Source organism: Eumetopias jubatus, unplaced genomic scaffold, assembly GCF_037043125.1.
Source record: "Eumetopias jubatus isolate StellerSeaLion01/CBP00866 unplaced genomic scaffold, mEumJub1_p1.0 scaffold_6, whole genome shotgun sequence".
NCBI classification, from domain to species: domain Eukaryota; kingdom Metazoa; phylum Chordata; class Mammalia; order Carnivora; family Otariidae; genus Eumetopias; species Eumetopias jubatus.
Window position 1 is genome coordinate 13,286,880 of NW_028274812.1, and position 26,883 is coordinate 13,313,762.

The window sequence follows — 26,883 nt, forward strand, 5'->3', positions numbered from 1 at the left end:
GGCTTATTTGCTTTTTTGTTCTTGAGTTGTAGAAGTTCTTCACATATTTTAGATATTAACAGATACATGGTATATCAGATACATGGTTTGGAAGTTTTTTTTCCCATTCTGTAGGTTTGTCTTTTTACTTTGTTGATGGGTTCTTTTGTTGTGCAAAAGCTTCTTAGTTTGATTTGGTCCCACTTGTTTATTTTTTATTTTATTGCTTCTACTTTAGGTGTCATATCCAAGAAATCATTAGGAAGACCCATGTCAGGAAGCTTTGTTCCTTAGATTTTCTTCTAGGAGTTTCATGGTTTTAGGTATTACATTTAGGTCTTTAACCTATTTCAAGTTAATTTCTGTGGGTGGTGAAAGAGAGGGTGTAGGAGTGTTGACAGTGCTGACTCCATCTTTGGCCCTCCTTGTTCATGTCCACACAAAGACCCCCTTAGGGCTATGTGTTCCAGGCGCCTTGGAGGTTAATATATGGCCTCACTGGAATGCAGGAAGGCTTGTCTTGAGCTTCTCTCTGCCACAAAGATGGCACCACTTTAGATAACTACCCTTTGACCTCATCATAATGCCCCTCACTCTATAAAAGCTGTAGATTAAGGTCTGCACTTTGTGGAGAATAGCTGTGTGGTGCCCAGGTCATCTATCTGCCAGTCAGTAAGTTACCCTGAATAAAACTGTGCAAACAGTATGGAGTGGTTTACTTTGTTTTTTGGTCTCAAAGTACCTTTTCAATTTGAAGATACTTTACTGTCCCTCCTCCACCTTCTAATGTATGGGTTCAGTTTCATTCTTTTACATTTGAATATCCAGTTATCTAGCAACATTTATTGAAGAGACTGTCTTTTCTCCACTGAGTATCCTTGGCTCTCTTGTCAAATATTAGTTAACCATATATGTGTGAGTTTATTTCTGGGCTCTAAATTCTATTCTAGTGGTCTGTTTGTCTGTTTTTATGCCATTACTATCCTGTTTCGATGAGTATAGCTTTATAGTACAGCTTGAAGTTAGGAAGTGTGATACCTCCTGCTTTGTTCCTTCTCAAGATTTCTTGGGCTATTTGGGGTCTTTTGTGTTTCCATATAAATTTTAGGGTGTTTTTTCCACTGTAAAAAATGCCATTGGAATTTTGATAGGGATTGCATTGAATCTAGAGATGGCTTTGGTAGTACTGACATTTTAACAATATTAATTCTTCCAGTCTGTGAACCCAGAATACTTTTCCATTTATTTGTATCTTCAATTTCTTTTTTCAATGTCTTGTAGTTTTCAGTTTTGAGACTTTTCACCTCCTTAAATTTATTCCTAAGTATTTTATTGTAAATGGGATTAATTTCTTTATTTCTTTTCCAGAATTTTTGTTGTAGTATATAGAAACACTACTGATTTTTTTGCATCAGTTTTGTATCCTGAAACTTTACTAAATTCATTGATTAGATCTAACAGTTTTTTGGTTGAGTTTTCATGGTTTTCTTTATACAAAAGTATGTTGTCCACAAATAGAGTTTTACTACTTCTTTTCCAATTCTGCTACATTTCATTTCTTTTTCTTGACTGATTGCTCTAGCTAGGACTTCCAATACTATGTTGAATAAAAGTGGGCACCCTTGTCTCATTCTTGATCTTAGAGAAAATGCTTTCATCTTTTCACCATTGAGTATGATATTAGCTGTGGGCTTGCCATATATGGCCTTTATTATGCTGAGTTATGTTCCTTCTATATGTAATTTGTCGAGTTTTTATTTTGAATGGAAGCTGAATTTTGTTTGCTTTTTCTATGTAAATTGAGAGGATCATATGATCCTTTTATTAATGTGATGTATTACATTGATTTGTACACTATTGATTTGAACTATACTTGCATCCTAGGGATAAATCCTACCTGATCATGGTGAATGATCCTTTTAATGTGCTGCTAAATTTGGTTTGCAGTATTTTATTGAGAATTTTTACATCTAAATTCATTAGGGATATTGGCTTGTAGTTTTCTTTTCTAGTAGTTTCCTTTTCTGGTTTGGTATCAGGATAATGCTGGCCTTGTGAAATCATTTTGAGAGTCTTCCCTCCTCTGGTTTTTTGGAAGAGTTTGAGAAGGATTGGTGTTAATTCTTTAAATGTTTGGTGAAAGTCACAAGTGAAGCCATCTGGTCCTGGGCTTTCCTTTGTTGGGACATTTTTTATTACTGATTCAATATCCTTACTGTTAACTGTTCTATTCAGATTTTCTATTTCTTCCTGATTCAGTTTTGGTAAATAGTATGTTTAAATTTTTTTTCCATTTCTTCTCGGTTGCCTATAGCCTCTTCATAACAGCCTCTTATTATCCTTAGAATTTCTGTGGTGTCAATTGTAATGTCTCCTTTTTTATTTATAATTTTATTGATTTGAGTCTTCTCTTTTTTTTTTCTTGCTTAGTCTAGCTAAGGGTTTGTCAATTTTATCTTTTCAAAGAATCAACTCTAAGTTTGGTTAATATTTTCCATTGTTTTTCTCTTCTCTATTTCATTTATTTCTGCTCTAATTGTTATTGTTTCTGCTCAGTTTGTCCTTCTTTTTCTAGTTCTTTAAGATACAGAGTTAGATTATTTATTTGGGATCTTTCTTGCTTCATATCATAGGCATTTATTGCTATGACCTTCCCTCTTAGAACTGCTTTTGCTGCATCCCATAAGTTCTCGCATGTTGTATTTCCACTTCTGGAAACTTAATTTCTCCTTTAATTTCTTCTTTGGGCTACTGGTTGTTCAGGACAGTGCTGTTTAATTTTCATGTGTTTGTGAATTTTCCAGTTTTCCTCTTGTTATTGATTTCCAGTTTCATGACATTGTGGTCAGAGAAGATACATAGTATCATTTCAGTCTTCTTGAGTATGTTAAGACTTGTTTTGTGGCCTAACATATGGTCTATCCTAGAGAATGTTCTATGTGTGCTTGAGAAGACTGTGTATTCTGCTGTTGTTGAATAGAATGTTCTCTTTATATCTGTTAGATCCATTAGTGGTGTTCCGATCTGCTGTTTCCTTATTGATTCTCTGTCTGGATGACCTTTACACTGTTGAGAGTGGGTTATTAAAGTCCCCAGCTATGACTGCATTACTGTTTATTTCTCCTTTTAGTTCTGCTAGTTTTTGCTTTATATGTTTAGGTGCTCTGATGTTGGGCATGTAAGTATTTACAATTGTTATGATGTGTTGATATGTTAACCCCTCAATCATTATATAATGACCTTCTTTGTCTCTTTTACCTTATTTTTAGTTTAAAGTCTATTTTGTCTGATATAAGTATAGCTATCCTTGCTTTTTTTCTGGTTACTATTTGCTTGAAATGTCTTTTTCCATCTTTACTCTCAGTCTAGGTGTGTCTTTAAGGCGAAAGTGAGTATCTTGTATGCAGCATATTGTTGGATCTTGTTATTTTATTCATTCAGCCATTCTATGTCTTTTGATGGAAGACTTTAATCCTTTTGCATGTAAAATAATTATTGATGGGTAAAGACTTACTATTGCCATTTTGTTAATTGTTTTCTGGTTATTTTCTAGAGCCATTGTTCCTAGTTTCTTAACCTGCTGTCCTTTTTGTGTGTGCTTTGCTGTCTTGTATCCATATGCCTTGACATCTTTGTCACGTCCTTTTGCATGATTACTACAAGATTTCCCCTTGTAGTTAGCATGAGGCTTACAATAAAATATCTTAAACCTATAACACCCTAATCTGATAATGAATTAACTTCAATAGAATTTGTATACTTTACATTTTTATTTCTTATCCCCCTCACACTTAGGTTATTGCTGTTATAATTTACATGTTTTTATCTTGTGTAACTAATAACAGATTATTGTATTTATGGTTATTTTGCTACATTCATTTCTTTAAAATTTTAAACTAGAGTGGTGAGTTATGCACCATTATTATCATACTGCAAAATCTAACTATGACTATAAATGTACAATTGCTAGTGAAATTTATACTACCTTTTTGTATTTTTATGCTGTTAATTAGCGTTTTTTTACTTCCACTCAAAGAACTCTCTTTAGCATTTCTTGTAAGGCAGGTTGGTTGTAATGAACTCCCTCACTTTTTGTCTGTTTAGAAGTCTTTACCCCTCTTCATTCTGAAGGACAATTTCACAAGGTATAGAATTCTTGATTGCTAGTTTCTTTCAATATTTTGAATATGTCATCCCATTCCATGGGGTTTCCCTTGTATATAACTTCTCTCTTTTCTCTTGCTGCTCTTAAAATTCTTTGTCTTTGACTTCTGACAATTTAATTATAATGTGTCTTGGTGTAGTGCTATTTGGGTCCAACCTATTTGGGATCCTTTGGGACTCATGCATCTGGATGTCTGTTTTTTTTCACCAGGTTCAGAAAGGTTTTTTTCACCATTATTTCTTTAAATATACTTTCTGTCCCTTTCTCTTTCTCTTCTCTCTCTGGAATTCTATAATGCAAATTTTTTTATTGTGTTCTATGATTCCCATAGGTTTTCTTCATTCTTTTTCATTCTTTTTTATTTTTGCTCTTCTGACTGGATAATTTATAATGTCCTATCATGCAGGTCACTGATTCTTTCTTCTGCATTGTTGTGTCTACTTTTGAAACTCTATCAAATTCTTCAGTTCAGTTATTGAGAATTTCTTTCCTTTTTTATGGTTGCTATTTCCTTCAAACTTCTCATTTTGTTCATGCATTGTTTTCTTAATTTAGGTTACTTGTCTGTGTTTTCTTATAGTTCCCTAAACTTTCCAAAGAGGATTATTCTGAATTCTTTGTCTCACAGTTCATAGAAATCCATTTTTTTTTCTTCAAGTTTTTATTTAAATTCCAGTTAGTTAACATACAGTGAATATTAGTTTCAGGTGTAGAATTTAGTGATTTCCATTTCTTTAGGGCCAGTTATTAGAGTTTTATCAGTTTCTTTTGGTGGTATCATATTTACCTGGTTTTTTGTTTTGTTTTGTTTTGTTTTTTTGGTGATCCTTATTTCCTCATGTCAGTATCTGTACATTTGAGTAATGGGACTCCTTTTCCAGACTTTACAGGTTTGCTTTGGCAGAGGCAGTTTTTTACGAGTTAGCTCAGTTTGGGTCTCTAGGTGTGTTTGTTGGTAATGTCTTTGGGCAGGTGAGACAAAAATATTGTCTATTTTTGGGTAAGGCAACTGTTTGAACTCTGATGATGGAGGTGGGGGGTGTGCCACTGGTTGAGAACAGTTGCATAGGAGTATAGGCTTGGTTCCTTACCCAAGTGAGGCTATAGGCTATAGGCTATGTCCCACAGTTGCTTGAATTCTTTGGTTAGGCTTACTAGATGGTTGGGACTGGGTACTATATTTAATAGTAGCTGAGGCTATAAAATTAGCTTTCCAACCTAATTGGGAGGACAGTAGGCCAGGGCCCAGGCCTGTACGGCTTGTTGTTTGGGAAGCTGAATCAGGCCTGAGGGTGCACTGAATTCCCTGGTCAGGTGAATCCACCAGTTTTGCTCTGCAGATGAGGGAAGCCACTGGCTGTGCTCTCTGTTCCAGTGCCACTGTATGGAGGGCTGTTGAATGTACTATGCAGCTTTGTGTGTGCTCTTGTCACACAGGCTGAAGGCTGTCTTCAGTGACAAGTAGGGCTATGAATTAGATTCCCTGCCCAAGTGTACTGGAAGCAGCTCTAAAGCCTGTTTGTTGTCTTAACTCAAGCCAACCTGCACCCTAAGTTCCCTGGCCAAACAGGGCCACTGGCTTTGCTCTGTAAACTGTTGGCTCTGTCTGCCCTACTCTTGACTCAAGCACCCCTGGGCTGCACAGCTTCCAGTTGTTTTTACCAGCTCTTCTGGTTTGATGGGGCCAGGAGACTCTCTCCACAGCTGGTCTCAGCCCCCTTGCCTGGGAGGGGAGGAGACATTCCAGGCTATCCTCAACTTCCCAAATAGGCTCTCTAGTTGGGAGGGACCAGAAGCTACCATCAGCCTTGACTATGAATGAATCCCTCTGCTTGCATATAGCACGGGACGCCTCCACACTTGGTACTGGCATGTTGCTCTGGAGGAGATCGGCTCTTTCCACCTACCCCTTGGCTCCAGTGCCACTGGGCTGCACAGCTTCCAGCACTTGTCATCAGCCCTTTTGTCACATGGGCCTGGAAGGCACTCTCCACAGCAGGTGGGGCTCTGACTCAGTATTTTGTCTGGGTGTGGGCAAAACAGCTCTGGGGCTGGTGAAACTTGTTTTAGGATCCCCAACAGACAGACCTGGACCCCCCAGAGTTCCCTGTCAGAGTGCAGTCCCAACTTGGTTCTATAGGTGAACAAAGCCACTGGTTGGGATTACTACTTGGGCACTGCAGGTGTGACCTTGGTCTGCCAAGATCTGTGTGCTGGTTGTTGAAAGCCCCTCCGCACTTCTCCATCACAGATTTTTGGTGGCTGGGCTCTACAGATTATTCTGCAATCCTTATGGTGCTCTTTTAGAGTAGAGGCTCCTGCAAAGTGTCTCACAATGCTGGGGGAGGCGAGCTGTCCCCTTGGGTTGTCTTTTGCCACTGAAGGCACTAGAGGCTCAGAGGGACCTCTGCACATGGTGTGGCCCTGTCCTGGGGGAGGGGCAACATAGTCAACATGTAGCCTCTTCTCCTATCCTTCTAAGGCTTTGTCTTGATCTTTGAGGTGCAGGGGGCTGCTTCAGCCTCACCCTTATGCTCCAGGATTCTCTCAGTGGTGTCTTGTTCTTGAAAAGATGTTACTTGTTCCTCTTGTGAGGGAGAGCAAAGTAAGAAACAACTTATGTCACCATCCTGGTAATGTCATTCCAGTTACCCTATTCTTAATAAAGGAAGCCTTCTCATTATTATGCACAGCAGTTTAGCTCTTAATGGGCTCCACCTCTCCTGTCTGACAAGGCTTGGGGCACTACCTCTGCAAAATCATAAGGCCTATTCAAGTGGTATTTCCCAGTGAAAGAGCTAGCCAGACAAAAAAGGAATTTTGGCTCAACTCCACAGCAACAGGTGCAAACAACAGGCAGCTTATGTGATAGTTTTTCTTTTTCTGGCTTTCTTCCAGCCAGCAACGGTCCCGTAGTAGAGACCACTGTGCTATGTAGGGTATACTTTATTAACTTCGATGGAAAGTGTTCAGTGGAAGGGTCATTTGGGAAAGCTGAATTAGAGTGATTGGCTGCCTCAGAGCAGTGCCCATATAGTCTGGATTTTACAAGCAGAAAAATGTACTATCTTTCATAGAGAGAAAATATGATTATTATTCTTGTAGAATGAAGAATAACAGAGTAGAGAAATTTGGAGTTGCAAATTGCAGAAAAGTAGAGGCCATCCCTTGCCATTCTTTTCTGATCTACCTTAGAGCACTGCATCTGCTCTTACCCCTGCAAACTGGAGCGAAGGCATCAGGTGTCGTGACTTAGGGGCTGCCATTGTAGAGAACCAGGGTCTGCTCCTAGGTCAGACTGTAGTGGACCTAATAATTGATACTTTGTCTAGGGGCTCCCAATGTTTCCTGCGGCCTCATCATAGGCTTCGTGGCCCTTTCCCTACTTGATGTAGCATCTTGGTGCTAGTACAAATCTTTGAGGAGCTTCCTTGGGTTTCAATCACAAATCTCTTAGATTGGACCCAGACACACATCTAGACTGAGTCTTAGAATGACTGTCTCCTAGAAGTTCCTGGGATCTGTCAGTGGCCTAGGAGAGGAGGCAATTATCCTGTAGGTTTTATCTGCATTGTTGTACAAGGCTGCTGCTAGTGTGTATGTGTGTGTGTGTTTAGGAGTGTGTGCAAATATGTTTTGCACGGCCCCTGCCTATAGAAATAATTTGAATAGCCCAAAGTCAACATGCTAGCCTAATTCTGGAAGGCCTGTGGGCGCAATCACTTACAGGGCTGGCATTATGGAATTTAAGACAATCATGGGAATACAATTAGCCCCACAGAGATGAGTCTCTTCTGGCATCCAGTCGACTCTGTGAGCTGGGGAAGGGAAAGTGCCTCAGTTGGGAGCTATGGGCATGGGTGACCTGTCATGGTCCCACTGGGAGATCAGCAGGGTCCTGCCCATTTGCCTGAGCCCTAAGGGCATGCGTGGGGTGCAGACCATAATCACTGATGTTTTGGGTTCTGGAAGCTCGCAGAAGGGCCAGAGACCCCTGCAGTCCAGGGACATAAAGGAGTTTCATGCCTCCCTAAGGGGCATGGTCAACAGCCACTTGTATTTGGTGCAGGTTCTTCCAGGAGGTAAAAGAGGCAGATTGTTCAGGATGTCTTACAGTTTGCCACTTGCTTGTTACCATGGTAAAATGGTCCCTTGGGAACAGAGATTGACATGATTGGCTGAAAGAGAAGCTTTCCTTGCTTAGATTTGTAGATTTTTCTGTCTAGGTCTTGATTGTCGGGACTGACAGCTTCTGTGGGGATGCAAGAAGGACAAGTGAGAGAGAGGTCTGCCAGTCTCTTCAGATGATATATCACAGTATTTTAGTGGTGTTGAAAATAAAGTAATTTTAATCATCATAGTTTCTGTTTAAAAAAAGCTGTGCTCTGAAAACCATCTGTCAGTTCATCCTCAAAGTGGAGCGAGAAGAGAAATGTAGCAAAATGAGTGGAAAAGTTAACAATAAAAAAGAGAAAATAAATGAAAGAGAAAGAAAGAATAAGATATTTAAAAGCTTGCAGGAAATAGATTAGAATCAGGATGACAATAGAGCTTAAATTTAAAAGAAAAATGGGGGCACCTGAGTGGTGCACTAGGTTAAGCGTGTGACTCTTGGTCTCAACTCAGGTTGTGATCTCAGTGTCGTGATCTCAGGGTCGTGAGATCGAGTCCCTTGTGGAGCCCCAGGTTGGACTCTGCACTGAGCATGGAGTCTGCTTGAGTTTCTCTCTCCCATTCCTTCTGCCCCTCCCCAACCAGAAAAAAAAAAAAGTCTTAAAGAAAAAAATGAGATAATTTGGTTAAGCCATTTTTCCTTTCATGAATTTCCTGGACCAAGTAACAACTCCAGACCATCCCCCACATACATCACTGTGTATGTGCTCACAGGGAGGTTATCTTGTGTTTTGCTTCTTTCTCTACTCCTCTGCCTTAACAAGAGATCTCCTGCTAATTGGCAAAACTAACGGATTATTTCATGTCCTTTGCTTTTATATATGAGCAAAGATGGATTTTTCTCTCTTGCTTCCCATGGCGTTGCTTTGATGGACTACCATGTAACAGAAGATGCTTGCTTATGGTTCTCAATTGCTAGTTAAGTTTGTTACCACACATATTATGTGCTTTTTGATGTCTGAGACTTCTGTCTCTAGAGTGACCAGCATTTTCTTTTTTTTTTTTTAAAGATTTTTATTTTATTCATTTGAGAGAGAGAGAGAGAGCACAATAGGGGATAGGGTCAGAGGAAGAAGCACACTCCCTGCCGAGAAAGAAGCCTAATGCGGGACTCGATCCCGGGACTCCAGGATCATGACCTGAGCTGAAGGCAGTCGTTTAACCAACTGAGCCACCCAGGCGCCTCAGACCAGCATTTTCTATTTCCTGTTTAGCTCTTGTTCCTGAATTAAGAATAACGCACATTGTTTGCCTCTGTTTATGAACTTTCTATAAATTTGTTTGCTGCTCTGAGCATTTCTTGTCAAATGCCAGTGTTGTAATTTTAAAGGATAATCAGGTTATGAATTAATATGTGGGTTTTCAAAATTTTAGTTCAGAGTTGTCTTGCTCTGTAAAAAAAAAGAATAAACCTAGGTCATGGTTTATTCCACCTGAAAAACTATCTTTAAATCACACAAAAATTTGTCTTTTTTTAAAAAAAGTTTTTATTTAAATTCCAGGTAGTTAACATGCGGTGTAATATTAGTTTCAGCTGTACAGTATAGTGAACCAGCCCTTTCATATAACACCTGATCCTCATCTAAATTGTCTTCTTTTCAAAAACCTTTAAAACTAGGCATGGTGCTTACTTTGCTACATCATCCCAAAGATTATAAGGTCTAGAGGGGAATAATCAAGGCAGTTACTTTTGGATCAGTTGAACCAATAACTGCCTTTAGTGAATATCTTTCTTTGTTCTTTAAAAAAAATTATACTAGCAATTGCCTTCTTTATCAATAGAGCATTGGTTGCATGTTGATATTCTTGGTTTATTTTCTGGTTTTAAAATAAGACCAGAGTTCATATTTCTAACTTAACTAGTTTGTGAAACAGTTTTTGAAATATATTGCTAGAATAAACTTGCATTTTGTTTGACCTAAAACAAAATAGAATGATTCTTCACTGGCATCCTAGTCAGCTTGGGCTTCTATACCAAAATATCATAACTGGGTGCCTTGTCAACAACACAAATTTATTTGTCATAGTTCTGGAGGCTGGGCGTTCAAGATCATGGGGCCATCATGGTCGGGTTCTGGTTGCAGACTGCCCACTCTACTTGTTTCTTCACATGGTAGAAAGAGAGGGAGCTAGCTAGCTCTCTGGTCTTTTAAAGGGCCTTACTCCCATTTATGAGGACTCCACTGTCATGGCCTAATCAGCTCCCACAGGCCCCACCTCCAAGTACATCACAGGGGGATTAAATTTCAACCTACGAATTTTGGGATGGGGTGGAGAACACATTCAGTCCCTAACAACCAGTATATATTAAGGGATTTATCTTGTTTGAAATTAGCTTTATTATCCATTTGGTAATGAAATGGGTTTTCCACTTTTCAGTTACAGAGCTCATCAGGAATATATTTGATTTCATTTCACAAACTTAAAAAAAGTATTTGTGGCCTCATTGTTTTGGCTGAGTCTCATGTGGTGGTGTGTTAAGGAGTTATTTTTAAAAGAAGATAACCGTCTCAAATGCGACTGAGAAAATTATTCCCTTAAACCCTTAAACTCTGAAACAAGGCACCAGAAATGTCTCTAGGAGAGTAGGTTAGGGAGTTTAATCAACCTTGAAGCATAAAAGCTATTTTATTTGATGAAACCTGTTATCACACTTGCTCACATCCTATAGTTGTCTGCTAATTCCATCAGGAAGAATAGTTTTCTATAACAAAGCCATTTCCAGGTAATTTCTCCCATTCAAGATGATTGCTACCGCTTGGTGAACACGCATCAGGTCTTGCAGGTTTCTCATATGATATTTCATTTAATTCTCACAAAATCCCTGAGCTGGTTATTACTTCTGTTTAACATATGTGGTGTCTACTATGCAGGCAAATTAAGCTATTTTAATAAGTTTCCACATTTAAATAGTGGCAGAATGAAATGTTTGACCCTAATCCCTGCGTGGGTAGTAGTTTTGAAACATGTTATTTTGGTTGTCTACCCAGAAAGTAATTTGGAAACCTTATGTACTCCCTGACATCTTACATTGTCACCTAGAATTTTTATTGTATGTTTGTTTAAATAGTTGTGAAAGATGTCATTTCTGGCATATGATACATCTTGACAGTAAAGGTTCTATTTCTTTTTTAAATATAACCTGTGTGATAGAAATAGCACAGAGATTTGGTATGTCACATATATATTTTTTAAAAAGTCATCTTTGGAGTTTTAATTTTACATTGCTCTGTTTTCTTCCCCTGTGGAACTCATATTTTCATTCTACTACTCCATGGGTTTTTATCCAATTATTTAACATATATATTTTTTGCTTCAAAAACTTTCATTGATGATTTTATACATTTCAGCAAAAAATACATACTTAAACTGAAATTGATTTAATTTTTTGTGTGACATAATTCTTTAAGCCATATAAGATTTCATTTGGAGTGGGTTATCATTATAATTATTATTAGTACACAATTTAGCAAACAACATGAATATGCTATTTTGACAAATAATGATTAATACAAGAGGTACATACTTTTATTAAGAATGCATCATTTAATGAGATAGATGAGGCTTTCCCCCTAATTATGGAACTACTTATAGGTGAACAATATTGCTAGAATGAGAGAGTTCAGAACGAGTTTTAATCCTTTTGTTGGTTCCTATGTATGTGAGCATTTAAAACTGTTTTTCACATAAATAGATGGAAATAAAGCACTTTTGAACCCCTTTCAAGTATATGCCAAATACCTCATGTGATCTATTACAACTGCTTTTAATAATTACCAGAGAATCAAAATAGATTTTTCTTTAATTTTGTTGAAAGCAAAGAATTAGAAACCTCTTGATTTATGAAAGTTATTTGTTGCCTTGTCATTAGGCTCTTATACATTTTTAATTCCTGGGAATTATACAAAAATCCTTTATAAAAAAATCCTTTATCAAGACATATCAAATAACTACTCCTTACTTTAACTCTTTACTTATGGACACCTTGCTTAAACTGATATTCTCAGGGTTGGGAATAAGGCAAAATTATTACTTTCAAAATACTTTTTGTCAGCGTCATTATTATTTTTCATTAACTGCTTTCATTGTGTGCTTATAAATATTTTTTATCAAAATCTTGGAGCTACATATTTAGCTTATCAATATATAGATAAAAAGTATGCTGTATCATGGTTAGCTGAGCTGGTTCTCATTATCTAAACAATAAGCAAACATATTTACATTAGCCTCCATGACCACTATTTCACTTCTTAATTCTTTTGGATTATGGCTATGTGCTTTTTATGGAAGAAGAGAGGCAACAGTTGAGTTTAAATTGTTTTGATGATTCTTCTGCCCCAAATTATCTTTGAATCATTTTGGTGAAATTTTCAATTTCATGTATGTTCACTACTTCAAGAAATAAAGTACTGAAACTCTAAATTATTAAGTAAACAGTCACAGAATAGCCTCTACAATGGCACATCCATGCCTACATACCCCCCTTCGCTTTCTTCTTCCCTGTCCATACCACTGATTGCATATTGTTTCTACGCATTTGCTCTTTGACTCAGAGAAATCTGACATTGACAGTCTCATTTCCATATCCTGCAGATTGGGAAGGGGAATTCTAGAGGGGTATTCCTGACAGCACTATTCCCCTAAACAAAAAAATTTGGAACTCATAGGTTTTGTTTATGGAAACTCATCTAGAGTTTAGTGTTTTTACTGGTTTGTATTTTTAATTCATTTACTCAACAAATGTCTACTGAATCACCCTGTGTACAAAGACTGGGGATACAGCAGTAGACAAGTGAACAAAGTATGGCACAGTGCCTGCCCTCAGGTAAGTTATATTATAGTGGGGAGTCAGATATGAAAGAACTAATTATAACATTAATAATTCAGTACAATTATGAGAACTTCTATGAATAAAAGACAACGTGCTATCAGAGCATACAAAAGGGGATTGATCTCTCATAAGATCTGTGGAAAGAGATGAGTAGTTAAATGTGCATTGAAAAACATTGCTCTGGGCAAGAAAGCAAACCAGGACATCAGCTGGGATGTTTCTGCAATGGTCCAAGAGAGACGTACCTTTGACAACAGTGGTTGCAATGGGTGTAGACAGAGTGAACACACCTAAGAGATTGTTAGGAGGTTAAGGGATACAATATGTACAAGGGAAATATTCCACATGATCAAAGGAAAACTTAATATCTGTGACTAGAGCAGTGTATTGTCAACAAACCCCAATGCTTAGTGGAAAATTAGAGATGAATTTTTTTCTTTTTGTCTTCCATCATCTTCTGTCAGTTCTACTTATTTTACTATTAGAAAGCTGGCTGAGCAAAGGGATTCAGAATCTCACTGAAATAATAGTTTTCTGATGGAGTGATCTATTCTTTAAAAAAAATCATTTTGACAACTCTTGCCTAAGCTGTGTGCTTCACTTGGATAGGGCCTGGGGCATGAAGAAGACTAGGTCATGGCCTCTACCTTTGATATTCTCATTGTCCAACGAGGGAGACCTGTCCACAGCATCAGCATCATGGTACATAAAATACCAAATGGCCATTGAGGGGTTAATTATGAATGATGTCCTGTCGGAGACTTTGGGGGAGCGAGGGTGGTACCCTGCCATTAAGAGAGAAGGCTGTGGAGTCTGGGCTTGGATTTGGAAATATCGATTTACTAACTTCCTCCTCTAAGTTTCCTACATTGTCTCATCTAAGACATGGGAGTAATAATAGGGGATTATTCATAGGTGGTTCTAATAATCATATGGCGTGATACATGAAAATCATCAGTTGGCAGAGGACGTAGTAGTGGCTTAATAAATACAACAAATTTAGCTGTTCTGTTGTTCTAGGGGAGGGGATGATTAGCCCTCTGAGTCAGGAAAAGTTACACAGCAATGCTTTATATCATATTTAAAGGGTATATATAGCTAACCTTTATTTTAATAAGTTTGGGCTAAAGGAATAAATATGTTTAAGACAATAAAATAATTTATTGAATATTTATTACATGTTAGGTACTGCTCTGAGTATTATAAAGATATTTTCTAACTTCATTTTTGTCTGGCCTTAAGAAGGAAATACTATTACTATGCCCATTTCACAGATGAGAGTCCTGAGGTCCCAAAATATCTGTTACTTGCCCACGATTACATAGTAAATTGCTAACCTGAGATTTAAATCCAGTTCAGACCAACCCAGAGCTTTGCTCTTAAGTTTTACAAGTTTACAACTTCTTTACTTAAAAGCGCTGCTGAGTTCAAACCAGCTTTTACTTATTATGTATTTGCTCAATCAATAGAACTTAAAAATACATTGCTATAATAAGTCAATAAAATATTTATTTTATTTTATAAATAAATACTTATTGTAGGAAATAAATACATAAGGGAATAAACAATACATTATTGGTTAGTCTGATTCTCATAGATGATTACTGTACACATTTTGCTGTAAATATCTTCAGACATTTCCCCCCAATGCACTGATATATGAGATGTATGTATATAAACCTATACTTTTATGATAAAAGATGAATGGGATCACCCTGCACATGTTTTTACCTACTTTTTCACTAAGGATATATTATAAAACTCTGCATGTTTAGTGTGGTAGTGTGTAGTATAGTTGATAGAGGATAGTAAAGACTCAGCAAATGTTGGTGGTCACTGATTGTCATCATCATCATCTTGAAAAATCACCCTCCAGCTAGGCTGTAATAATTTGACATTTCAAAAACAGCGCATTCTTTTCAGCACACCTCCACCAAATGTGACTTCTATCACGTAATTTTTTTGTGTGTGCTAATCTTGAAGATTAAAAATGGAATCTTGTTTTATTTTGCACTTATTTTATTGTTAATGAGGTTAAACTTCAGTCATATGTATTTTTATTCTTTGAAATTTTTTCACCTGTTTTTCTATTAGTTTGCTTATTATTTTCTTATTGGTGTGTAAGAACTCTTTATATTATGATTTTTTAAAAAGTTTTTATTTTAATTCCAGGCAGTTAACATGCAGTGTTATATTAGTTTCAGTTGTAAAATATGTTAATTTAACACTTCCATACATCACTGGTGCTCATCACCACAAGTGCCCTCCTTAATCCCCATCACCTATTTCACCCATCTCCATACTCACTTCCCCTCTGGTGACCACCAGTTTGGTTTCTATAGTTAAGAGTCTGTTGCTTGGTATGCCTCCCTGTCTGTTTTTTTCCCCCTTTGCTTGTTTGTTTTGTTTATTAAATTCCACATTTGAGTGGAATTAGATGGTATTTGTCTTTCTCTGACTTATTATTTTGCTTATCATAATACACTCTAGTTCCATCCATGTTGTTGCAAATGGCAAGATGTCATTCTTTTTGATGGCTGAGTAATATTCTGTTGTGTAAACCACATCTTCCTGATGTGGGCACTTGGGCTGTTTCCATAATTTGGCTATTGTAGATAATGCTGTATAACATTGGGGTGCATGTGTCCCTTCGAATTAGAATTTTTGTATTCTTTGGGTAAATATCTAGTAGTGCAATTGCTGGATCATAGGGTAATTCTATTTTTAACTTTTTGAGGAAATTCCAAACTGTTTTCCAGAATGGCTACACCAGTTTGCCTTTCCACCAACAGTGCAAGCGTTCCCCTTTCTCCATATCCTCGCCAACACCTGTTGTTTCTTGTGTTGTTGATTTTAGCCATTCTGACAGGTGTGAGGTGAAGTCTCATTGTGGTTTTGATTTGTATTTCCTTGATGATCAGTGATATTCAGCAACTTTTCATGCCATCTGTATGTCTTCTTTGGAAAAACATCTATTCATGTCTTCTGCCCATTTTTTAATTGATTCTGATGTATTAAGTATATATTGCAGGTATTTTCACCAGCTTGTGATTTGATTTTTACTTAGGCTTTAGTCTATTATTTTATTTATTTATTTATTATTTTTTTAAAGATTTTATTTATTTATTTGACAGAGAGTGAGTGAGAGAGAGCTAGAGTGGGGTGAAGGGCAGAGGGAGAAGCTGAGTCCCCGCTGAGCTGGGAGCCTGATGCGGGACTCGATCCCGGGACTTTGGGATTCATGACCTGAGCTGAAGGCCGACATAACCGACTGAGCCACCCAGGCGCCCCTAGTCTATTCTTTTAAATAAATAAAAATAAGCAATTAAATTTATGAATCTTTTTTTTTACTGTGGTTTTTCTCTTTGGTATTTTATAAATAAGTGTTTTACTCATACCTACATAATGTGGATATGATATTTTTGACATTAAAAAGGGGGATCCATTCTTTGAGATTTGGGAACCATTGGTATAAGGAATAAAGTCACACACAGACCATGGATCTGTGTCTCTGGTGTCACTGAAAGAGATTGAAAGTCTCTCTGTGTTGGGAAGAGTTTCAGTGGCTGGTGGATGTTTAACAAGTTTCTTTGCTTGTCAAATTCTGAAAATTTGAGCTTTTGTTTTCATCTGCTTTTCTTGAAACCGCAGAACATCTTGTCTATCAGGTAATCCACTACAAAGTGCAATACATCAAAAGGGCCTCATCTTCATACTAAAGTTGGGACTTTTGAGGCAAAGGGATTAGTTACATTTTTGAAATCGTTCCGTTAATACAATCAGAATAATAGTAATGGATCAAAATATTTCCACATCTTACACTGTGTTGTTCATCATGGAGAGGAAAACAGTTTTGTTTTTCAAAGATACTTGTTTATATGTAACACAATATTGAGTATGTAAATAATGTGCATGTCTTGCTGTAGACTTGAAAGGATACTAACCAATGTGCAGATGAAATTCTGGCTTATTTTATGAACTCAGTTTTAAATGTTGGCTTATTGAATTCTGTGTTAAAAAGCCATTTAGTGAATTGCTTTTATTGTGAAATTCATCAATCAAATAGAAATGCCTTTCCTCCTGTCAAAGAGATACATGCTTTTATGAACACTTTAATCCCACATTTAACTTAGAATCTTTTTTTCTTTTCTAGCTTTTGTTTCTACCAATTTGACAGTATACATGGCGACTGATGGCAATGCTCTTGTAAGTACCCTTTGACTTAAACATTCATCGTCAGTTTGATGAATGAGTAAAAAATTAAACAAGTTGATCTTAAGGTCGGCTAGCTATTTATTGTCCTCCATTTCCTTAGCCACGTTGGAATTAAATGATCCTTTGGTTAGGTTTCGGGGTTTCTTATGCTGGCTATTTGCTTTTAAAGATCAAAAACAGGGCGCCTGGGTGGCTCAGATGGTTGGGCGTCTGCCTTCGGCTCGGGTCATGATCCCGGGGTCCTGGGATCGAGTCCCGCATCGGGCTCCCTGCTCCTTGGGAGCCTGCTTCTCCCTCTGCTTCTCTCTCTCTCTCTCTCTCCCTCTCTCTCTCTCTCCTCCTCCGTCTCTCATGAATAAATAAATAAAATCTTTAAAAAAAAATAAAGATCAAAAACATAACCATGATATTTTTTAAAAAAGATTTTATTTATCTATTTGAGAGAGAGAGAATGAGAGATAGCACGAGAGGGAAGAGGGTCAGAGGGAGAAGCAGACTCCCTGCTGAGCAGGGAGGCCGATACGGGACTCGATCCCGGGACTCCAGGATCATGACCCGAGCCGAAGGCAGTCACTTAACCAACCTAGCCACCCAGGTGCCCAAACATAACCATGATTTTAATGTATGGTACGTAATGTATCTCTGTGTTTGAGGTCAACTATGGTATTAGTGCAACTTCTCATGCCACCTCTATGGGAAAATTCTGCCAATTATTATGCTGACATTGTAGGTTTTTCTAAAAATAATTTTATAGCTATAAATTTGCCTATTTAGGTAAGTCAATTGAGCAAGTATATTACCTCTATTAGACAAAGACACTTATGATGAAGGGAAAAATAAAAAGTTGATGTAGATAACATGGTATTTCTAATAGGAGGGGGTGTGGGGTAGTGTGGGGATTGTATGGTGTGCATCTTTTGGCAAATCTAATGACCTCATGATGGATGAATAGATAGAGTTTTTAGAGTAGAGCCAAAAGAAGCAGAATCAGAAGTGGGGTGTTGAGAGAATATAGTAGGGGCTTCCTGCCCAATAGGGGACATGGCCAATGGTTTCCTGATGCAAATTAGGAAATGGATGTCAAGGCAGGTTGTAGGATTAGTGATGGAGAAATTGAACTAGATAGCTCCTGGAAGGGACATCTTACTAAAAAGCAGGGCAGCTGATTAATTCTCTGCTTCATTAACAACCAGAAACAGAGAAAACAATGAGAGCACTTTGATTCTGATGCTAATTCTAAATGAGGAGGAAAAGCTTGTTAGTGATGAAAATGGTAGAAACTTTGGGAGACAGGACTGCAGAAAACTAAAAATGCAAACGCAAATTATAGTCAGTTATGTACCCTGGGAAATTTGCCATCTAAAAACTGCAGAAAAGGAAAATGTGATCCCTTGGACACAAATGGGTAGGTGTTGTTTGATCATGGAAATGTGAATAATCATGATGAAGATAAAGAAGATGAACAATGAAAAGCATACATGCAGCTGCAATGGGATTCTTGGCCAGGGTTAGACATGAAGGCATATGCATGGGCTATCAAATGAGGGTCCTGTGGTCAAGGGCAAAAGGAGGTGGCCATCACAGATTTGTAAAAGAGGAACACTAAAGTTTACAGTACCCAACGTTTATAAATTTTTTTAATGCATATGATTATAAGGACGTGTGTATGTGTTATATGGAGCAAAGAAATGGAAAGGAGAATTAGAATGGTTGGATCCTTGAGAAAAGTAATGGAGGGTTTAATTTTTACTCTGTTTTCCTATCCTACCGAAAGAATGTAGTGTTCCAGCTGGAAAGAGTTCATCATATATGTTTAAGAAGAAATGGAAACAAAGATAATAAGAGAGCACCTAAACACTTTAATGAATTCATTCATTCATTCATTCAAACATTCATTTAATGTTCACTGATTACCTCTCCTGACTCTATCATGTATCAGCCATTGTACTACATAGGACCTGGAAACGGAAATATGATCTGAAACAAGTTCAAATCTCCACATCTTAAGGCAAGTAAAACCATGGCTATTAGAACAGACTGCAGATGCGATCACCAGAAGACTAACATACCACCCATTTAATTTCCAGTCAAGAGCCAGTACTGCTGTAATATGTAACCTGCTTCCCCTTGGACCGGGAACAAGTGGATTCTGTCCTTACTGGTGGGAACTCTGGCTATTTATGGGTCTTTCTCATTTCCTGAGCCATCCTTCACACCTAGACTCAATCAGCTCAGTTCTCCTTGTGTGCCTATTTACCTGTTATTTTTATCTCATAGTCATCAGTGTCTAGATGGTATAGCTAAACATCTCTCTTAAGCATTTCTTCCAGCTGCTTTTCAATGGTTACCCTACTTTATATTTCCATTCAGAAAATTAGTTCAATTTTCTGCTGTCATTTGTTCTCTAAATAAAATGTAGCACAGGAGACCTATTTTTATGCTAGGTAGTTTCAGTAGGCTTGACACATTTGACCTAATCACATCCCGAATTACACTTCATTTCCACTAACCTAACATTTATTGAGCTCTGTGTGCTGAGCACTCTGCTTGCTGCTTATGATGAGGAGCTTACCATCTTCAGGGGGGAAGGCAATACTTTTAAGGCACTTTTGTTGATCCTGACCTGACAGTTATTGAGGTTGGTATGGTAAATGGTAGTAGTAAAACTGCTCAAGAAACTAGATTCTAAGGATTTGAAATTTTATTATGTGTGCGGTAGAAGAACATTTTTTTCCCCGTTAAGCTGAGTTGTTTGTTATCTGATAGTAGTCTTTTCTCTCCTCTGAAAGAAACAGCAGAATTTTCAGAGCTAAAGCTTCACAGAGGACCAAAGGTATTAACTCAACAAGTTCTGTTGGTTTTACCTTCTTAATATTTCCCCACCTTCCCAGACACGACACTTGTCCTTCCCTCTGCCCATTGGGCTTCTTGCTTCTGCACCTGCCCCCTCCAACCCACTGGTCATGTGACAGCCAGAGTGAGCTTTCTTACACGCAGATCTGATGGTGCTACTTGCCTGCTTATATCTGTTCAGTGGCTTCCCACTGGCTTTTGGATAAACCTTATAGTTTCAAACATAATTTACAAGGCCCCACACGATGTGACTTCACTACTCTAAATGTGATTATGTCCCAAAACTCTGGGGTGTCTGCCTTTGGGCTCACGCCTGCATCTCTGTATTAGACCCTCCTATGCTCAGGTCTTCATCTTTCAGGCTTTTGTTTTTATCAATTCGTGGGGTACGTCCCCTGACTCCCCAGTTCTGGGTAATAGCACTTCCATGTGGACCTCCTTGTTCAATTCCCTCTATTCTGCCTTTGACTAGAAGCTGTGTGAGAGCTTGCTTGCCACTGAATCTCTAGTCCCTGGCACCAAGTAATTGTGCAATAACTGGTGGTTGAATAAACAAAAACCATAATTTACCCAACTGTGGCCTGAAAGAAAGAATTAACATAATCATCTTTAGGATCTAGGTCATAGCTTGTTGGGAAATCTTCAACATAATGATTAGACTTCGTACAATCCCTAAACATCTCTAATAATCCACTTGTGTAGTCCTTGATATTTATAAGACTTTCCACATATCATGCTGTGGTGATAACAAAGTATTGTATGCTAAATCAGTATTACTTAGTTTTTTTATGATTAGTTTCTCACTAAAATAAATAGATGAATAAACACGAACAAATAACAACTAGCATATATGAATCCTAAAGGCTTAATTAAGAAATTTATCTGTTTTCAGATTTTAGTAACAACGTTATAGCTAAGAAAGGAAAACAGCCTTAACTTAAAGATGACAAGGCTCAGAGGGAATGTGACACACTGTCTCTTTTACTGTCATATGTCCTTCTTTTACCTAAAGCTTCTGAGAATTCTTACATTCAGGGATGGCTCTTGTGGGAAAGCAATGATCAGATTTATCTTTGATAAAAACTTTATGACAATGATTTCTCAAGAATTATTTTAAATAAAATTACTTTATTAAATATTAATACATAATAATTATAATAAATGTATATGAATATAAATTAATATTAAATAAAATGTTAAGGGAAAACTTTCCTGAAACAAAAGTCTCTGCATATAAATCACGGTAACTGTGCTCAGTTTTTGTGCTCGATGAGGACAAGCTCATTGAATGTGAAGGGACATTCACTCCTGGCGCTGTGGCTGTGTTATCTGCTGTTGCCTGGACTGCCGTCTGTGGGATGGCTGGCCTAACAGCAACCTGGTATTTGTTGTGTTTCCTTCACAAGAAAGCTCTGCATTCATTACTTACACATCATGTGTTGCCTGGTCGTTGTGTACTGTGTGCAGTGGGCTACCTGGACATGATTGCAGCCCCCATGGGAAGCTGACTGCTCCTCTAACTCTATGCCCGTGGTGTGTGTCTCAGGGATGTGGGGATAATTCAGGGTTGAAGAGAGGAATTTATTTTTCACATTTTTGATCAACTAAAAAGAGCTCACATTTTAGCAGCTTGTTTTTTAGTCTACATGAACATAATGCTATGTTAAAATGGCTTTGCCAACGGTGCTGTGCACAAGCCTGATGTACAGATCAAAACTGGGAGGCTGTTTAACACATTTGCTGTTCCAGGTGGGACTTCCAGCAGAGCACTACCTGACAGCTGTCTAGGGAATAGATTCCTGGGTGGGGGCTTGTTAGCTGCCTCTGGAAAATTTCTGCCCCTTCTGCTAGTGCCCCTCCTCTACCCCAAAGAAATTCTTATTTCTTTGGTTTTAGATTCTTAGTATTTGGAGGATATGGTTAAAATAGGATGCTGGAGAAAGCTGCGATAGTTTTTGAGGAAATGATATTTTAGATACAAGTAGAGATTTGGTCAACACAAGTTTATTTTACCTACAAGGAAATAGCAAGGGTCAACACTTCAGGTGAGTTCAAATTTAGTGTCAATCAATACCAGAAGATTTTCTCTATGCATGCACTGCTTTGGGGGCACGAAAGGTATTGGAGCAATCTTATGTTCCTTAAGTCTGTTGATGTTATTTAGTGGAGGCATTTTTCAGCTCTGAGTAATCAAGCAGTAGATGACTTTCTGGATATTTGTTAAATCTCCACTTGTGCCAAGGCTACTAGTAAGGTATCATATGAAGTAAAAATTGACAAAAGACATGGTTAATGTTTTGGTAAATATTTATTGAGTGCTCCCTATGTGTCAGATATTGGGCTAGGTGCTAGATTTTGAAGTCAGGACTTGTTCAAGAACATCAATTCTATCTTAAAGTCTTGGCCCAGTCATTGAATCTAAATACAGTTGTAGTCATTCAACTACAGAGCTGATAAAAGCCTTGAAAACTTTAAAAAGCAACATGAACAGGGGTAGTGACTGAGTAAACGTTTGAACTAAGGGAAAGTGCCTGTCTGAGATTACTCACAGGTTCTGCATTGGACCATTGGGTGGGTAGGGTTACCACCATGTATGTACCACACAGATACATAAACACATTAATTATAATCCACTTCAGAGCATCAGCAAAGTGTTGTGGAATATAGGAGACAGAATAAGCAAAGTAACATAGAATTAAACAATAGAGTCGACTGGCCTGGGTCCCAGTCTTGGCTCTGCTACTGGTTAAGTGTGATCTAAGGAGATGTTACTTAACTATACCAAGAGGAAGTTTCTCATTTGTGGAAAGGAAAATAGAAATGTACCTAACATGAAGATTTTTGGGAGATAATATGAATCAATTATTATAGTGACTACAAATAAATATCACTGCATGAATATAAGATTCTTATAGGAGCTAACTTCCTTCATGGTGGAGAAGGCATTTGACTTGGGTCAGAAAGGATGAGTAAGCCTTAACCAGATGAAAAATGGGGTAGGGAATAAAATATTCAAAAGTATGGAGTTGTCAAAGTACTTGACATTTCTGCATAATAGAATAAAGTTTAAGGTGCCAGAAAAGGAAATGAATGGATGTCTTGTTGGGATATTAAGGCTACTATGGAAAGGGAATTGCTTGTCATTTGAACTGTGATTTCAAGATAGACTCTTATTAATGAATGACTGCCTTCCATTCAGTAATGGTCCTGTGAGTTCACACTTTGATATTCTGCTCTGCTGGAAACAAGAGCAATGCTAGACAAAGAGAAACATGGAAAACCAAAAAAGCACAGGTAGGTTCAACAATACAGTAATCATCTCTGTGGATTAGAAATGAAAAGCAGCAAGCAAGACTGAAGCTATGGGCCTAATGGGTACCTTGTTTGGAAGCAGGGAATAGTTTGCCTCCTGGCCCAGGTTAAAGGGGTTAAAAAAAAATGCTCCACTAAATATGAGGCGAGTCATATTCACTTCCTGATGACAAGTAAATGGGGGCTCCCCCACTTGTGAAAGGGGCTAAAGATGAAAACATTTGTCAAACCACTGCCTGGGGTTATGCAATTAGCTCCCTAAAGGTTAGGGAGGGAGGAGACAGGGACCCAGCTTCAAAATCAGGAGCAGGACCTAGTCATCAGCTAGATCAGTGACTGGATATGCAAGATTCTTTATGTTCACCTCAGGACATGATTTAGGGCTGATTCTGCACCCAGTAGAGGCAATCTCCAAACTGATAAAGAGGGAGCCATGGGCACAGTGGAGAGAAGGGAGGGGGTTGGGACTACAGAATATCAAGAATGATAAGTATGTCTTAAAAGAGTGAAAAGATAGGTCACATACAAAGACTGACAGACTTATAGCAGCAATTTCATCAATATAATAAATGATAGAAGACAGATGATCAGAATCTTCAAAAGTGCCAGGTGAAAATAATTTTATACTCGGCTAAACTATCATTCAATTTCGCGGGCAAAATAAAGACATTACTATTTACATAAAGATTAAGAATTTGCTACCTACAAACCCCCATTAAAAGGATTGTTAAAGGAGGTACCTTAGTAAAAAGAAAAGTGAATCCAACAGACAGACATTTGCTAAAGGAAACACAGGTGATCATAGAAATTGATAACATGTCACTAAATTTAATTGTCCATTGATGAGTAATGATGATAATAATAACATTTTATCAGAAAAGTAAAAATCTAGACTATCATACCGAGAGAGGACACTGAAGCAGGAGTTAAAAATGCGCTGAATTACATGTTCTTTTCACGATGAATTTAGAAATACTAAATTGAACAGCAGAGGAATAGCATGTAAAGAAATGGAAGAAAGGGAAAAAATAAAATAAATGTAAACTAAAAATGCAAAATGAAATTACAGTAAATGTTAGTAGATTAAACACCTATCAAGATGCACATATAATCATATTTAAAAAAATAAAAATCTAGTTATAGGCTGCTTATAAAAGAAATAGCAAAAGTAAAAAAAGAAAAGAAACAACAAAAATGAACAAACAAAAAAACATACACACAAAAATGCCACACAGAAAGACTGAAAATAAAAGAACTGAAATACTAACAAAGTTTTAGCTCTGGCAACAAAAATAGGAAATATTTGGGAAACAAAATTAGCAACTTTGAGGTTTACATGGAATGCTTACAAAATTTGACTATGTAGTAAGTCACAAATAAATGCTAACACATTTCAAGAAATTGATGTCATAAAGATCATATTTTCTGAACAAAAGGCAATGAAGTTTGAACTCAAAAAGAAAAAAATTAGTAAAAAGTTCTCATATGTTAGGAAACCTACAAGTGCATTCTAGAATATCTCACTGGATGGAAAAAAATGACTTAGAATTATAAAACAAGGAGGTATAGGTAGAATTTAGATGTAAATTTATAGCGCTAAGTGTATTATTAAAAACAAAGAGTAATAATAAATGAGGTAAATATTATCTGCAGGAATCAGAAAAACAGAGTAAATATAAAGAAATTTGAAGAAATAGGGATAATAAATCAAGAGCAGAAATTAATGGAATAGTTAAAAAAATAAGTAGAAAGATTTCTGAAATTCTGAAATAAGTCACCAAAATACACATGAGGTTGCAGAGAACTGAACATTTTATATATTGGAGGAGATTGTAAGTAGGCCCCTTGAAAACAATTTGGGAATATCCATGTGAGTGGATAAATACTGTCACTCTTATTCATTGCTGTGCTCTATCAGAACTAGAGCTGCGTGGAAAAAAAATCTCAGAAACGCTATATTGAAAATTAAATGTCTATATTAATGCTATTGTTTACAGTATTGCTTAAATATTGTTCTCAGTGGGTTAAGTTAAAGAAACCTCAACTGTATTCATATTCTAACTCATTGAGTACATATTTCTTCCTTCTTTTCTTACTTTTTGATGTTTTATTTATTATTATTATTATTATTATTAATAATGTTAGCCAACATATAGTACATCATTAGTTTTTGATGTAATGTTCAATGATTCATTAGTTGCATATAACACCCAGTGCTTATTACAACACATGCCCTCCTTAATACCCATCACCCAGTTACCCCATCTCCCCACCCCTCTCCCTTCTGTAACCCTCAGTTTGTTTCCTGGAGTACAGAGTCTCTCACGGTTTGTCTCCCTCTCTGATTTCTTCCCGTTTACTTTTCCCTCTCTCTTCCCCTGTGGTGCTCTGCACTATTCCTCATATTCCACATATGAGTGAAACCATATGACAATTGTCTTTCTCTGCTTGACTTATTTCACTTAGCACAATCCCCTCCAGTTCTGTCCATGTCGATGCAAATGGTAGGTATTCATCCTTTCCGATGGCTGAGTAATATTCTATTACATATATGAACCACACCTTCTTTACCCATTCATCTGTTGAAGGACATCTCAGCTCCTTCCATAGTTTGGCTATTGTGAACATTGCTGCTATGAACTATTTTTTTATTTTTTCAAGATTTATTTGTTTATTTGAGAGAGAGAGCATAAGCAGGGGCAAGGTCAGAGTGAGAGGGAGAGAGAGAGTCTCAAGCAGACTCCCCACTGAGCGTGGAGCCCATTGCGGGCTTGATCTCACGACACTGAGATCATGACCTGAGCTGAAATCAAGAGTCAAACACTTAACCCACTGAGACACCCAGGCACCCCTTAATATTATTTTTAAAGTGATAAAACATAAACACAGTTGCGTTTTCCTACTGATGCCTTCCTTTTGCTATTTCCCTGTCATTCACCCCAGGTTACATTGTGATGGTTATCATTCCCATGCAGTTTTAGTATTTATAAGCAATATTTAACAATACTGTAAACAATAGCATTAATATAGACATTTAATTTTCAATATAGTGTTTCTGAGATTTTTTTTCCATGCAGCTCTAGTTCTGATAGAGCACAGCAATGAATGAGAGTGACAGTATTTATCCACTCACATACCCACACACATTCAGCTTCCCACAGTTGTGCTCTACCACCACCGTGTTGCAATTCACAACTGTCTGTGACTTGCATTGTGCACACGGGCATGTGTTTCGTTGGGCTGCAGTACATACCTGAGAGTGGATCTTTCTCTTTTATATCGGCAGGACTTGATGGTTTGAACTCACCTTTCTTTTGACTCTCTTCCTCACTTCCACAACAACCCCTCTCCTGAT

At 37.4% G+C, this 26,883-nt stretch overlaps 1 protein-coding gene across 4 annotated transcripts in view; it reads left to right on the forward strand.

The window, feature by feature from the left end:
* IPCEF1 (interaction protein for cytohesin exchange factors 1) overlaps nt 1–26,883 on the forward strand; it is a 181,346-nt gene that overhangs the window by 75,484 nt on the left and 78,979 nt on the right. For all 4 annotated transcript variants that reach the window (XM_088023830.1, XM_088023831.1, XM_028103396.2 and 1 more), the window contains one exon: nt 17,302–17,354. In XM_088023830.1, the coding sequence (XP_087879956.1) occupies nt 17,302–17,354 (53 nt within the window). The remainder of the gene's footprint in view (nt 1–17,301; nt 17,355–26,883) is intronic.